Source organism: Xyrauchen texanus, chromosome 26 (genome assembly GCF_025860055.1).
Source record: "Xyrauchen texanus isolate HMW12.3.18 chromosome 26, RBS_HiC_50CHRs, whole genome shotgun sequence".
NCBI lineage: Eukaryota > Metazoa > Chordata > Actinopteri > Cypriniformes > Catostomidae > Xyrauchen > Xyrauchen texanus.
Genome location: NC_068301.1, coordinates 22,524,963 through 22,540,024, shown reverse-complemented (window position 1 = coordinate 22,540,024; position 15,062 = coordinate 22,524,963). Strand labels below are relative to the sequence as shown.

At 45.2% G+C, this 15,062-nt stretch overlaps 1 protein-coding gene across 1 annotated transcript in view; it reads right to left on the bottom strand.

Annotated features, from left to right (window-relative positions):
- The window catches only part of LOC127620393 (CUB and sushi domain-containing protein 2-like), a 441,823-nt gene that overhangs the window by 91,348 nt on the left and 335,413 nt on the right, over nt 1-15,062 (bottom strand). The window contains exons 35-41 of the mRNA XM_052093618.1: nt 14,640-14,735; nt 13,815-14,018; nt 12,846-12,970; nt 1,855-1,951; nt 1,471-1,575; nt 1,232-1,350; nt 197-266 (exon numbers count right to left, since the gene is read on the bottom strand). Of these exons, the coding sequence (XP_051949578.1) occupies nt 197-266; nt 1,232-1,350; nt 1,471-1,575; nt 1,855-1,951; nt 12,846-12,970; nt 13,815-14,018; nt 14,640-14,735 (816 nt within the window). The remainder of the gene's footprint in view (nt 1-196; nt 267-1,231; nt 1,351-1,470; nt 1,576-1,854; nt 1,952-12,845; nt 12,971-13,814; nt 14,019-14,639; nt 14,736-15,062) is intronic.

Genomic DNA, 15,062 nt, shown 5'->3' with positions numbered 1-15,062 from the left:
TGGCCAGTGTTCAATTTGGATGCTGCCCACATCAAACAGTGTTCATTTTGGATGCTGCCCACATCAAACATATACACAGACACAAATACCACAATAAAGTGCATTCAGGGCTGGCAGGTAGCTCTGAGCTCATAAATCTGCAGTAGAAAGGATTTACAGAAGAAATAAATGAATAAAAGATGACATGAGTTATTACCGATGCAGAGAGGAGGTGGATAGTTCCAGCGCCGCACAGGCCCTGGCATGCATGAGATATGGGAGACTCCCTGCAAAAGATGAAACAACAAAGATGAATAAATAAAAATATATGTTTCACTCCTTAGTTCATTAATTTAGTATGCACACTGTCCACTCTCTGACCTCCACAGCTTGGACCATTATGACTGATCATGATAGTTCCCTCTCGACATAATATGGTACTCATGTTCCTTCAAATTTTCAGATTCTCAGAGAAAACCATTCATTTTATCACAAGATGTTAGAGTTGCAATACTACACTGAACTAGTCAATTAGTAAGGTTGACTAATTGGTAGTTGTGATGCGGAGGAGGGCGAAGCCCACACCCCTGGCCCCAATCGGGCTAATCAGCCGAGGAGAGGGATTAAGGCAGTCGGTTGTGGCAGTTCGAGAGAGAGAGCCACATGCAGCTGTTAATTTTACATTCAATATTAATTTGACTGTTCAAATCATTTTAACCCCCTTGTTACAGTCATCTATATACTGTAGATATATATATATTTTTTTTAATATGCAGAGCGCTTTAATTTGCAGCATGCTGTGCTTTAGCTGTTAAGACACTTTATGCAGTAAAACCCTCTCGGAAAAGATGTCTTTGAATTTGAATTCAAAACCTTTCAAGCATCACCATCAGCCATATAAATTCAGACACACTCTTGAGCTATTGTGTCATGTCTCAAACTGTTTTTGAGCATTCCACAATAGACATTGCACTTTTAAGTAAAGCAAAAACTCCAACTTTTAGGAATTTTCAGAACTGTGCATTCAGTTGCACTAATTATGTAACTATTGTTGAATGAAAAAATTAATCTACAAACTCCACCTAAGGAAAAAAAAAATAAAAAAAAAAAAATTACAGGACTTCCTGAAGACAGATTAATTGACAAGTCGTTTAGACATCTTACAAGGCAATTATAAAAATATGAAGCTTTGTCCATCCCTAACAGGCTAGGTCTAACCATTTGGTCCAACTCTTGGCAACCTCTCTCTCACCTGCAGAGTATATCCAGGGTCACACTGGAACGACACAACATTGTTCATCTGTAGCCTCTCACCCACTTTGAAGCCATTCATGGGTAAAACTGGCTCAGGACAGCTTGTGAGGGACACGGCTATGAGAGAGAAAGAGACAATACAACAAAGAGCTGAATTAAGCTGAATGTAGAAGACAAGAGAGTTTTTAGAGATGTGTGTGCAGCCCAGATGCACAGGACTTGCAACAGATGTCTTACTCTTGTACTCCAGACGGAAACCGGCTGCAGAAACACTGATGTCTGAGAAGAAGTGCAGGTAAAGCTGGTTGGAGGTGCTGTTCAGGAGGGCTGGGACTGTTGTGCCTGCAGATGAAAAAAAGGCTCTTACAATATTGTGATTCTGTAGCAGAACACCACTTTTCTTTTTCTTTTTTTTTTTATTAGTGGTCGGTTAAACTTCATAGACTGAGCTGATACATGATTGCAAAAGAAAAGAAAAGCTACATTTATTTACAATGAAAATACAAAGACATCCACAGAGGAATTTACAAAGCATTCAAAGCAACAACAGCAGGATTACTGTGACCATGACTGTTTATGTAATGAATTGAGCTATAGAAGTATTACACAGTTTTAGCCCACCTGAAAAGCTCCCCAGCATGGTGTCAGAGTTGTCACCACCATCAAACACCTCAAGAGAGTCCCAGTTCTGCTCAGTCACAAAGCTAATCACCTGGATCTGAGAGAAAGGAACAGAACAAAGAAAATAATACAGAGGCTTGCTTCTTTTTGAGCATCATTGGTTTGTACTAAAAGTAAGGTTAGATTGTAGGCACTTCATCAACACTCTAAAGTAAAAAAAAAAAAAGTGACAAGAATGTGTCAAATACAGATGTCTTAAAATGCTTATGTTATATAACATTTTTCAGCTTAGTAAAATCTTCAAAAAAATGTCATCTTCAAATCAGAGCGGACTTCTGCATTTGATGTATACTGAATTTCATTCACTTAGTTCTTCCTGTGTGCAGCCCAGTAAATATTTTTGTAGACATTTATTTTTCCCCCAGCCTTAAACAAGCCTAGAAATTGTCTGGACACAGTGTCATGTCTGTGGCTATTGCTGGAAGATTGTCACATCTGATAGCCTTGCCGTAAAATAGCACATTTATTTGTGCTTGCTTCTCATGGTGAATTGGAAATTTCATGAGAGGGAGGGGGTTAGATCTATATCCAGCCTGTCATGAGCAGTCTGTCTGACAAAATGAAAACACACCATCAATCCACCCTGTGCCATCAGTTAAGAGCTCTGCTTCACTGCATCTTACCCTTAAATATAAAGGTAGTGTACATTATTAATTGACAATATTTGGATATTTTTGGCTGGGGAAATGTGCAAAATGTGAAAATTATTCTAAACAAGATTATTTGTGTGATCCAACTCATAAATCGACATGAATGTCATCAATTAAGGCCGAATAATATAGCTAAATTATATCTCATCTAAATATGTATGTATTTGCTCAAAAATGGCTAATTCCATTTTTTATGTATTCTTAAAAGGATCAATAATTACAACCAATATAGTTTTAATGTAAGAAGTAGCATACAACTAAAATCTAGTTTTAAACAATCAAGGTATGTTATCCACACCATTCTGCACTAAATAAATATGAAGAAAAATTATATTCAACCATTTTTAATTATGTGCACCAATAAACACAACATAATATAAACAATATGCTGTATATTTATTAATATATGAAGCAATTTTTGTCTAAATATAATTTGCTTAGAAAAAAGCTACAAGGATTTTTGAGTAATGACATAAGCCAATTGTTGAATCTGATTTAGTAATTTATTGAATTTAATCATAAAAATGTACTTAACTTACCAACTCATACTGTATGCCATTTTTAGCATACGTTTAAATTAGAGAAACTATTAAAACATCTGTCTTAACACTCTCATTCTCACAAGTAAGAAAACGACTCGGTTACTAACGTAACCTCGGTTCCCTGAGAGGAGGGAACGAGTATTGCGTAAGTAGCTTACGCTATGGGAAAACTCAGTTTCTCGAGAAATATTGAAGTCTTTATGTAAAACGCATTGCAGCTGCACAGCATACAGCAATGAGCGAGGCAGCTCGGTCATTGGCTGTGCTGCGGCAACTTGCTCGAACCAATGACGGGGCGACTCTGAACGCGTGACCAATGGGCGCGACCTCAGAGCCCGCCAAGATGGCCGTGGCTAGGGCTATATATTAGGCGCCCCGTCATGAGAGTTCTTTAGGTTCAATCGACTGAAGCGAACTGACCAAGCACAAGCACGGCAGCTTACGCAATACTCGTTCCCTCCTCTCAGGGAACCGAGGTTACGTTAGTAACCGAGTCGTTCCCTCTCGAGAGGTCTCTCCTATTGCGTAAGTAGCTTACGCTATGGGAACACCATGCAAAACGCAGTGCGTGCTGACTTCGCTCTATAAAGCCAGAGGCGGATGCCTGAGCCTTAAAGCAAAGTGATTATCCAACAAGCCGGCCAGCTATATAATGGGAAAATACAGAGCGCCTTTGCCCCAAGGAGGTCCATGGTGGGGCGCTCATTGTAAAAACACAAGCACATAACTTATGTACTGATTTTTCTATGTATTGATATGTATAAAAAAATCCTCTAAGTCAGTCAGAGACGGACCTATAAGGGAGGAGATAATGCTCAGCATATACATACTCCAGTCCATTCTACAGTCAGGCTGATAGAATGTTGGAATGCAATGAGGGGACCTGTAGGTTATAAAACCTGATAAATGTCGAAGGCGAGGCCCAGCCTGCCGCCGCACAAATATCTTCAATGGGTATCCCACTCGACCACGCCCACGAGGAGGCCATGCTCCTCGTAGAGTGAGCTCTGACGCCTAAGAGGCATTGAAGGCCCTTGGCTTCATAAGCCAGCTTATAGCATCCACTATCCAGCCGATATTCTTTGCTTGGAAACTGCGAGACATTTAGTGCGGCCACCAAAGCATACGAATAATTGTTCCGCCTGTCTGAACGGGCAGAACGTTCCAAATATACTCTGAGCGCCCTGACCGGGCAGAGTAAATTAGCGTCACTTTCGTCTGCTGGGGACGATAGCGCTGCCGGAGATATCACCTGTACTCTGAAGGGTGTGGAGAGCACTTTAGGAATATACCCATGCTTTGGCCTAAGGACAACTCTGCAGTCGATAGGTCCAAATTCCAGGCAAACAGCACTTGATGACAGCGCGTGCAGGTCGCCCACTCTCTTGACTGAGGCGAGCGCCAGCAAGAGCGCAGTTTTGAGCGAGAGCTGTTTAAGGTGCACGGTTCGGAGAGGTTCGAACGGGGCACTCTTGAGTGCGTCCAGGACCGTGGCCAGTTCCCAGATCGGCACCGAGGGGGCGAGGGGGTTCATCCTCCTAGCCTCTTAGGAAACGTAATGATTAGGTCGTTTTTCCCTAATGAACGTCCTTTATCAGGATTGTGTGACGCGCTATGGCAGCCACACAGACTTTGAGCGTGGAGGGTGTGCGCCCGCCTCCAGCAGCTCTTGCAAAAAGGCGAGTACACTTGGTATCTCGCACGATTTGGGGTTCAAGCTCTTGGTATCACACCAGTCACTGAACACTTTCCACTTTTGGGCATATAAGCGTCTCGTAGAGGGCGCTCGCGCCTCCGTGATGGTTCTCAAAACTTCACTGGGGAGGTTCTCGGGAACCCGTTGAGGGGCCATGCATGGAGGGCCCACAAATCAGGGCGGGGATGAAGAATCATCCCGTTGGCCTGCCTGAGGAGGTCTAGCCTCAGCGGAATCGGCCATGGGGCAGATTGCATCATCTGCATCAGTTCTGGAAACCACGTCTGGTTTTTCCAGAGAGGGGCTACCAGGAGCACTGCACATTTCACTTCCCTGATCCGACTGATGACCTAAGGTAGCATCGCGATCGGGGGAAAAGCATACAAGGGGTGGCTCGGCCAGACTTGGGCGAAGCGTCCGTGCTCTTTGAGAAGAAAAGGGGCAGTCGCGATTTTCCCTGGAGGCTAAGAGGTCGACCTCCGCCTTGCCAAAGGTTTGCCATAACCACTGAACCGTCAGGGGTGGAGAGACCATTCTCCTGGGAGAACCTTGTCTCTGGACAGCATGTCCGCTCCCTGGTTCAGGACGCCTGGCACATGCGCTGCTCTCAGCGAGCGCAAGTGGTGCTGTGACCATGAGATGAGCTCCCTGGCCATAGAGTGCAGGGAGCTCGACCCGAGTCCACCCTGGCGATTTATATACGATACTACCGTCATGTTGTCCGTTCGGACCAGGACGTGTTCGTTTTTCAGGTACGGAAGCAGGGCTCTGAGAGCCAAGGCGACCGCTTTCATTTACAGACAGTTTATATGTAGGCGCTTTTCCGGGTTTGACCAAAAGCCGGAGACAGGCCTGCCCTCGTAAAGGGCCCCCCCATCCTATTTTGGAGGCATCTGTCGTGATAATTTTTCTCCGTGTGTTCACGCCCAGACTCACGCCGGTTCGATACCAGTCGACGGGTTTCCAGGGCGTCAGGGCTTTTATACAGCCGTGATTTGCTCTAATTAAAAAGTGGGCCGAGCGCCATGCGTGAGTGGGGACACGGCTCTTGAGTCAGCGTTGGAGAGGACGCATGTGCAACAATCCTAGCTGGAGTACAGCTGATGCCGAGGCCATGAGACCGAGCATCCTTTGAAATCGTTTGACGGGGCGCGCGCGCCCAGTCTGAATGATGTTGCAAGGCGTCGAATAGAGAGCGCGCGCTCTGATGAGAGGCGGGCCGTCATCTGCACTGAGTCTAGCACTATTCCCAGAAAGGAGATATTCTGGCTGGGGGATAGCACGCTCTTTGCAAAATTGATTCTCAGACCCAGGCATTCTAGATGGCTGATAATCCAAGATCTGTGCGTTGTTAACTGACTCTCTGATTGTGCTATGATTAGCCAATCGTCGAGGTAATTCAGTACTCGCACTCCCCGATGTCTCAGAGGGGAAAGTGCTGTGTCCATACATTTCGTGAATGTACGGGGGGCCAACGATAGGCCGAATGGTAGTACTGTGTACTGGTATGTCTGTCCCTCGAAAGCGAATCTCAGAAAAGGCCTGTGATGAGGCGCTATCGGAATGTGAAAGTAAGCGTCTTTCAAATCCACTGATAGAAACCAATCCCCGGGCGAACTTGCGCGAGGATATGTTTGGTCGTTAACATTCTGAACGAGCTGAATCATTAAAGCTTTGTTCAGATGTCTGAGATCTAGAATGGGGCGGAGGCCACAGTCCTTTTCGGACGAGAAAATAGCGGCTGTAAAAACCTGCCTCGCTCATAGAGGGAGGAACAGTTTCTATAGCGCCCTTCTCTATTAGTTTGAGCACCTCGGTGCGTAGAACATGTGACACATCTCTCCTCACTTTCGTCTCGACCACCGCTGAAAAGCGGGGTGGTCTGTGAGCGAATTGAAGCGAGTAACCATGTTTTATTATGTTCAAAACCCATTTCGGCATGTCAGGGATTTTTTCCCAGGCTTTTGCTCGCACAGATATGGGCTGAATGCTGGCTGGGGTGTGTCGCAGTGACGTATGGGCCCCACCGGCAAATTGCCTTGTGCTAACACTGAGCTTACAGCTGTCAGAGGTGCGCGCGCGCACGCGCTTAGCAGCCTTGTTGAGTGCCGAGTGCAGGGGTGCGTGTGAGATTACAGGCACGCGCACTATCTCCGAAATGCTCGCAGCATGAGCTGGAGAAATGTTTGAAACTGTATGGACAGTGTTTTCGGGTGGGGGTGCATACATCGTAATAGGCACGCGCGCCACTGTCATAAAGCTTCCTGCTCTTAGCGGGGAGTTTCTTGGCTCGCGCGTCGCATCCGTGATGCTTGCGGCATGAGACAGAGAAATGTTTGAAACTGTATCGACAGTGTTTACGGGTGGGGGTGCATACATTGTAATAGTCACGCGCGCCACTTTCATAAAGCTTCCCGCTCTTAGTGGGGAGTTTCTTGGCTCGCGCATCGCATCTGTGATGCTTGCGGCATGAGACAGAGAACTGTTTGAAACTGTATGGGCAGTGCTTATGGGTGGGGGTGCACATACTGTAGTAGGCACGCGCGCCACTTTCATAAAGCCTCCGGCCATGGCGGGGTTTTTGGCTATGCATACAGTGTTTGTGTGTAGGGGTGCATGCAGGACAGCAGGCACGCGCGTTACCTTTATAGTATTTCCCGCTTTTACTGGGGAAATGTTTATAACTGTGGGAACAGTGCTTGCGTGTAGTGGTGCATACATGACAATAGGCACACGATCTACATATATGGTGCGTCCAGCTGGAGCTGGGGAAGTATTCGGCACTGTTTGGACAGTATTGATACGTGGAATGCGCACTTTAGTGTGGACACGTGACCCCTTACTGACACAGGCAGAAAATGACTCTTTTTGTGATTTCTGTGTGTTGCCATTAAACGGCGTTTGATTGCAGGTGAGCGAGTTCTGTGACTGGCCCACTGACTGCTGTACAGACATTTCCAGCCACCTGTAAGGGGACTGGGTAATGTTTCACACGTTTTAGAGAGAGTGGTCCGGCTTTTGCGAGACACGCACTCTCTCTTTTTCTTCCTATTGCTAGGAAGACTTATGAGGCTCCGGGTTCAGCACGATCTTGGGCTGAGGACCCCGTTACTCAGGCGGCTTCCTTCGGTTAGCGGAATGCGAGCGGCGTTGAGCGTCCGTTTCAGGTCTGCTCTTTGGCTGGGAGACGGGAGGCGCCGCCCTGGCTCGCTGCTGCTGCTGAGGCGGTCTCTGGCGGCTCTGAAACGAGCTGGAGCGCTTGGGCAGTAAGTGACGCATAGCCTGCGAATCCTTCCGAGCTTCAGTGAAGCGTTCAGCAAACTCTTTTACCACCGGTCCGAACAGGCCGCTTGGAGCGATAGGCGCATCAAGAAATGGCGCCTTATCCGCGTCCTTCATCTCTGTTAGCGTCAGCCACAGATAGCGCTCAAGGACAGTCAGGTTAGCCATGGCCCGGCCGATGGATTGGGCGGTGGCCTTTGTGGCTCGCGAGGGCTACGCCAGTGGCACTGCGCAGGTCCTTGAAAGCCTCAGGTTCAGGTCCCGACTCGCCCATGGTGCGGAGAAGTTTGGCCTGATAAACTTGTAGAACAGCCATGGAATGAAGCGCTGACGCAGCTTAGCGGGCGGCAGCGTATGCGCGGCCGGCGCAGAGCTGAGGTAGATCGGCAGGGCTTCGAGGGATGAGAAGCTTTGGCTTTCCATCCAGCGGTGGAGGGTGGGCACAGATGGTTGGCCACAGCCTCCTCGAGGGGCGGGTTCCTCAGTAGCCTCTTTCTCTCGCCGCCCACCGAGGAGAGCGAGGAAGAGAAAGAAGGCTTCAGGCGAGCAGCGTGCGGGGCTTTCCACGACTTTGTGAGTTCGTCGTGAACTTCGGGGAAGAAAGGGGAGGGTCTCTGTCGAGGGGCCTGCCGGCGCCCCTGCAGGAACCACTCGTCCAGCCGGCTGCGGGTGGGATCTTCCGGAGAAGACCAGTCGAGCCCGAGATCTTCCACGGCTTTGGACAGGATGCGGACGATCTCAGAGTCCATGCTGGCGCACGTGCTCGTGTCCGCTAATGTCGACGGCGCGGGGTCGAAGACCGAGCCCGGCCAGTCGTCGGATGCAGCGTAAATAGAAAGGCTGTCATCCTTTTCACCGTCGTCCCCTGACGCGCCGAACGAGACGAGACCCACCGCTCTGTTGGAGGGGTGCTGGTCCACCTGCGTGCAATGGACTGGCGGCGGGGAGATCCTGGGTAGTGGTGAAGCACGCGGGGACTGGCCCGGCGTGACGTCACTGAATTCCGCGTGCTCTGGCAGCCTCTGTGAGCGGCGCGTTTTCTTGTGCGGCTCGAACGGAGGAGACGGCAGCACGGTGCAAGCAGGCTCGTTTGCGGCGAAAGCGGCAAAGCGAACGCGCAGCTCGGCGAGGCCCAGGGAGTCACATTCGGGGCATCCGCCCTGAATGAGAGCAGCTTCTGCGTGGTCAGGTCCCAGGCAGCGAGTGCAGATAACGTGACGGTCCCCGTCAGAAAGAGGGCCTCTGCACGAGGCGCAGGTTAAAGGCATTTGGAACAACGCCTCGAAAATTGCTCTTTTACTTAAATCAAAAGCGTCGCAGAGGCTGAACACTTGTAAGTAAAAAGGATATCAGTGATGCGCGCCGGATGGCGTAGCAGAAGGCTTCAAGGCGGCTGAAGGCGCCGGCGTCCTCTTAGCAGTCCTGCTGTAGGCTTGTCAACGGCGGGCAAAAAGACTCCAACAATCCGGAGGATCCAGCGAAGAGAAGGTCTTCGCTGAAGGAGATTAAATCTAAAGAACTCTCATGACGGGGCGCCTAATATATAGCCCTAGCCAGGCCCATCTTGGCGGGCTCTGAGCCGCTGAGCGCAGCTGCCATTGGTCGCGCGTTCAGAGTCGCCCCGTCATTGGTTCGAGCAAGTTGCCAAAGCACAGCCAATGACCGAGCTGCCTCGCTCATTGCTGCATGCTGTGCAGCTGCAATGCGTTTTACATAAAGACTTCAATATTTCTCGAGAAACGGAGTTTTCCCATAGCGTAAGCTACTTACGCAATAGGAGAGACCTCACGAGAGGGAACAAAACAATTGTTGCAAAACTTTTCCAGTTACAGGTTTCTGGTAATCTCATTGGTCAAATACAAAGAACATTAAAATCATTGTGAAATGTACAACGTGGCTTGATTTTATAACTCCAGCAAAATCATTGTAAATACATTGCAAATATGCAATATATCAACCAGCCCTATTGACAATAGAGTAAGATAAAGAAGTATGCACAATTACAGTAATTGTAGTGGAATCTCTCTTAAATCTTCTAATCTGCATCTTTTCTCTTTCATACAGTACCACTGCCTCTTCATAACCGTCTATCTTACTTTCAGTGATGCTGTAATTATTTCTGCATGGTTCCAATTCTCATACAGTGAGAACTTTATGAATTGGGTTAAAGGCAATTAAGTAAGTGGTCTCAAACTCCTCCCATGTTTCAGAGCTATATTTGATTACACTTGTACCCAACAGCTTGAGGCTAGACTGGAGAGGCGGGTGCAGATGCTGCTTGATAAATGTTACTTTTATCCAACTGGCACTGCTCATCTTGCCTACTTCCACAAAAGACCCTAATACATATAACTGCTTCAACTGTTCTAATCTATGTTTCTTATAAGACAGGCAAAGAAGACAAAGGTCTTAAATGTGTGCAAAAATTTAGTTTAATTCATATTACTACTTTATACTTCAGTATTTACTTGAGTTCTGTTGTACTTCAGAACAGAGAGGATTGAATATTTTGGAATGCATTAATATAGGCAGCAAGTATATCTGGCTTTGCTCCGGAATACCGCAGGGACCAGTCATGGGCCCACTGCATACTGATTGCAGTGGGGGTAGGTCTCTACTGCAGTGAAAGTCTGGAGGTAAATGTTCTTGCATTATGCTGCATTCTGTTGATGTCCTTGGTTTGGGTTCTGGGAGGTCTATGTTGAGTATGATGGTCTTGATGCTCCGATGTTGCTGGAGTATCGATTTCAGCAGAAATCTATTATGCAAGCAGGATTGAAGATGGAAAGCTCAACGGAGCATTAATATTTAATTTTTTGTTACCAAATTACGTAGGTTAGTACAGGAAGTAAGTCTGGAATTACTAATGACTCATTTCAGATGTTCAGAATAGGTTATTTCTTTTGGGTGTCAATAACTCCTTTTATCGTGCATTTTGATTTTTGAAAATTTGCAGACTTTTTTACATTCACAAACATCTATATAACACACTACATGAAAGGTAATATTTGAAAAAAACATAATAGGTACTCTTTAATACTTTTTTTTGCCTCCAATCACTTCAGCATTGCAGTTTTACCGGTAACCACAGGCAAAGGCTAGAGGTATTAGCCCAGGCTTATTGAAAGATATAATAATGCTATATTCTGAACCCAGCCTTTAGAGATGTTTCTTGTAAAGGCTCTGAGGAAACCACCCTCTGTAGGTGCCAAATAAACTCAGAAAACCCTTTACAACTAGCCTGTGGTGGTGCCAAGAAAGAAAAATTGGACAAAGTTATGAAGAATGAATCAAGGCTGTAAAAAATACTGTTAAAAATCTGTAGATTAAAGGCATTGACTTGAATGTGAGATTCTAAACTTTAATGGTCTGCACTGAAATAAAAAAAATTATACACTTAAAAAGGTAACAGCCTTGAAATATTGCAGACTTGGTAAAATCTCCAACCTTAGTACATTTTCAAGTGTTAAAGAATATCTAGTGACAGAAATAAACCCTTGTTTAGTGATTTTATTCATTATGCCTTAGAAAAGAGCATGAATAAGGGGTAACATATAGTCAGGCTGGCAGGGTGATCAGAACTTATTCAACATAGAAACAAGATGGACCTATATTAATTGATATATTATTATTAATCTGCAATCCAGTTACTTTTATGGACTAGTTAGCTAACATTTTTAGCTACTATGTTCCATGACTGACTCTTCCGCATGATCAATGCTTCATTTTCTTGCTTTAACAAGGGAATCTAGTGCATCATTTATGCTTATCCTATATATACACCGATCAGCCACAACAATAAAACCACCTGCCTAATATTGTGTAGGTCCCCCTCGTGCCACCAAAACAGCACCAACCTGCACCTGCTATTCTTCTCACCACAATTATACAGAGTTACCATAGACTTTGTCAGTTCGAACCAGTCTGGCCCTTCTCTGCTGACCACTCTCATCAACAAGGCATTTTCATATGCTGAACTGCCACCCACTAGTGTATTTTGTTATTTTTGGCACCATTCAGAGTAAATTCTAGAGATAGTTGTGTGTGAAAATCCCAGGAGATCAGAAGAATTTGGAAAAATGTGATCTGAGTTATTTGGACCATGGCATGATTGTTGGTGCCAGACGGGCTGGTTTGAGTATTTCTGTGACTGCTGATCTCCTGGGATTTTCACATACAACAGTCTCTAGAATTCACTCCAAATGGTGCCAAAAAACAAAAAAACATCCAGTGAGCAGCAATTCTGTGGACAGAAATGCCTCGTTGATGAGAGAAGTCAATAGAGAATGGCCAAACTGGTTTGAACTGACAAAAAAAGTCTACAGTAACTCAAATAACCACTCTGTACAATTGTGGTGAGAAGAATAGCACCTCAGAATGCTAATCTGAGATGCGGATTGTGGTTGTTTTGGCAGCACGAGGTGGTTATACATTGTGGCTGATCAGTGTGTGTACATATATATATATATATAAATATATATGTATATATATATATATATATATATATATATATATATGTATATATATATATATATATATATATATATATATATATATATATATATATATATAGTAATGTAACTGTTTTGAGTTGCTAGACAGTGCTAATTCGATATTTTTGCGTTGTTATGACCAGTATGTTGCCATGGACAATGGTCAAATATACAATTTTGATGACTCGATGTCACAACTGAGCTTTAAGAATCTAGTATTCCAGGGAATTGTGTAAGAGGGTGTTTTATTGATGCTAGAAGTCCATACCTGGATTCCCATTCCCTCAGGCACAGTGATCTTCCACACGCAGCTCAGGCTGTTAAGGTAAGGCTCAGGGTATCCAGGGGACAGAATAGTGCCTATTTTCTGTGTTAGATTCCCTCCACATGGCACTGAAGCACAGATAAAAAGAGAAAAGAATGAGAGAACAGACAGAGAAAGCAAACCTTACATACAGAGCTGAGCACAAATCCCCTACGTTCCCCAATATTATTTATAATCTTCAAGGACCTAATCTTTCCCATTGCAGCTCCTGTGTTCAAGCATCTGGTATTTGCGGCAGAGTGCACAGGTTTGGAGCAGCACAAATTATTTAGGTTTCAAGTGTGTGTGTGAGTGTATTTATATAGTCTAAAACAAGGAGTACCTGCAGCAACACCTGCCATACATGTGCATTTGTGTGTGTGTGACGTGCCGGAGGCCATGGCTGCTCGCCCACAGCAGTGTGTTGCTGCTTGTTAGCCAGAGAGAGAACATGTAAGTAACAGCTTTCTCTCAGGAGGAGTAGGCTCGAGTCTGTTTGCTATGTTCACCTCAAGGAAAGCCACCAGATCTGTGATGTGACTCTAACACAATGCTTATTCATCCAAGAAAACTTACGTTGAGGAGGAAAGTAAATATGTAATGCTTAATGGAGATATGTGCAATTTCTGTCACACTAATGTCATCAATCAAGATCAGAATTTCTCTGAACACTCCCCCCATATGCTACTGGTAGATCAAACAGATGCCATGGGTTGAGCCAATGTTGCTGTTTGGGGCTGATTGAGGTGCTCAAACAAACGTAGTATTGTTTTAATCACGCTACCGTTTTGAATCTGGCTTGCAACATTTCCGGATGTGGTTTCCTCTCTCTCTTGCTTCTATTTCGTATTCATTTCTCCCCTATAATCTCCAAAAAAGTGGAAAAAAGGCTAAAAAATGAAATAATAATGCAATGTATTATGCATTTCTCACCAATACAGCTGGGCATGTTGCCATTCCACTGGGCCAGAGCGTTAGGTACAGTCAGGCACTCGATGGCACTAGGTCCCTCCAGGATGTATCCTGCATTGCACTCAAAACTAACCATGGCTCCAACCGCAAAGTTGTTCCCTGTGCGCCTGCCATGCCTGGGCTCAGGGACTGAGCTGCACTGGGTTGCGCTAGTCCTTGGAACAGCTTAATAAAACCCACCATTATAAGATACATTTGTAGAAAAAATAAATTCCAGGTTGCTATAACGACTGTCTTGAGAAACCCTTAACAAGTGAGAAATACTTTATAATGCATTGTACATGCAGTCATGCACCAGACTGTTAGTGTTACTGGCACTTTAAAGTTGAACCACAGTAGGTACAGTACAGTGTACAGCTGGATGGGGTGCCACAGAACACCACTACTTTAATACTTTTATAAGATGCTGTACTTTTCCATTAAGGACACGGCAGGAAACTGACAGATGTATGACTGCAGAGCACAAGAGAGGCAAGATAATACAATAATGCTGCTTTAACTCCTAAAATGCAAGCTATCTATTATAGAGAAAAATGCAGGGGGTAAAAGCACACTTTAACAGGAAGCCCCACGGCTGACAAAGAGGTACAGCACACTTACAGCATTGTTAATTGTGTGTGTGTGTGTGTGTGTGTGTGTGTGTGTGTCAGGGGACTGAGCCTCTCTCAATCAAAACTGAATTCATCACATAACCACAAATTATGATGGGAACTCCCCCCTCAAAACCTTTGACCTGTTAATAGTAAATGAAAACAGAATGGAAAGAAAGCTTTAAAGAACGTTTACCTTGGTAGACCAGGTGGAAACCCCTTGAACTTGACTGACCCTTGGAGGAGAAGCGTATGAGGATCTGGTTGGAGGTGGCTAATGGCAATGATTCACCTGAAAAACAGACAATGGGTTTTAAGGAGGAGAAATCACAACACAACTGGTAAACATGATGGGGGAATTCACAAACATATATTGTAATGAATTGCATTGTTTATTTGCAGTCATTTATTGCGTTGTTTTAGCACCTGATTCACTGTAAGAAATATGGAAATCAAGTAATGATATAACAATGGCCAAAACATTTGTACTGAAAGCAATTTGCATGAGGCAGTCCCCCATTTTGCCAGTTGGTTGTGATGCAGGTGCCTGAGTTTACTCTTTATCCTCCTGAGACTCAAGTATGACTGTTGTGTGCATTTTCTATTTCCCTTTTTGATT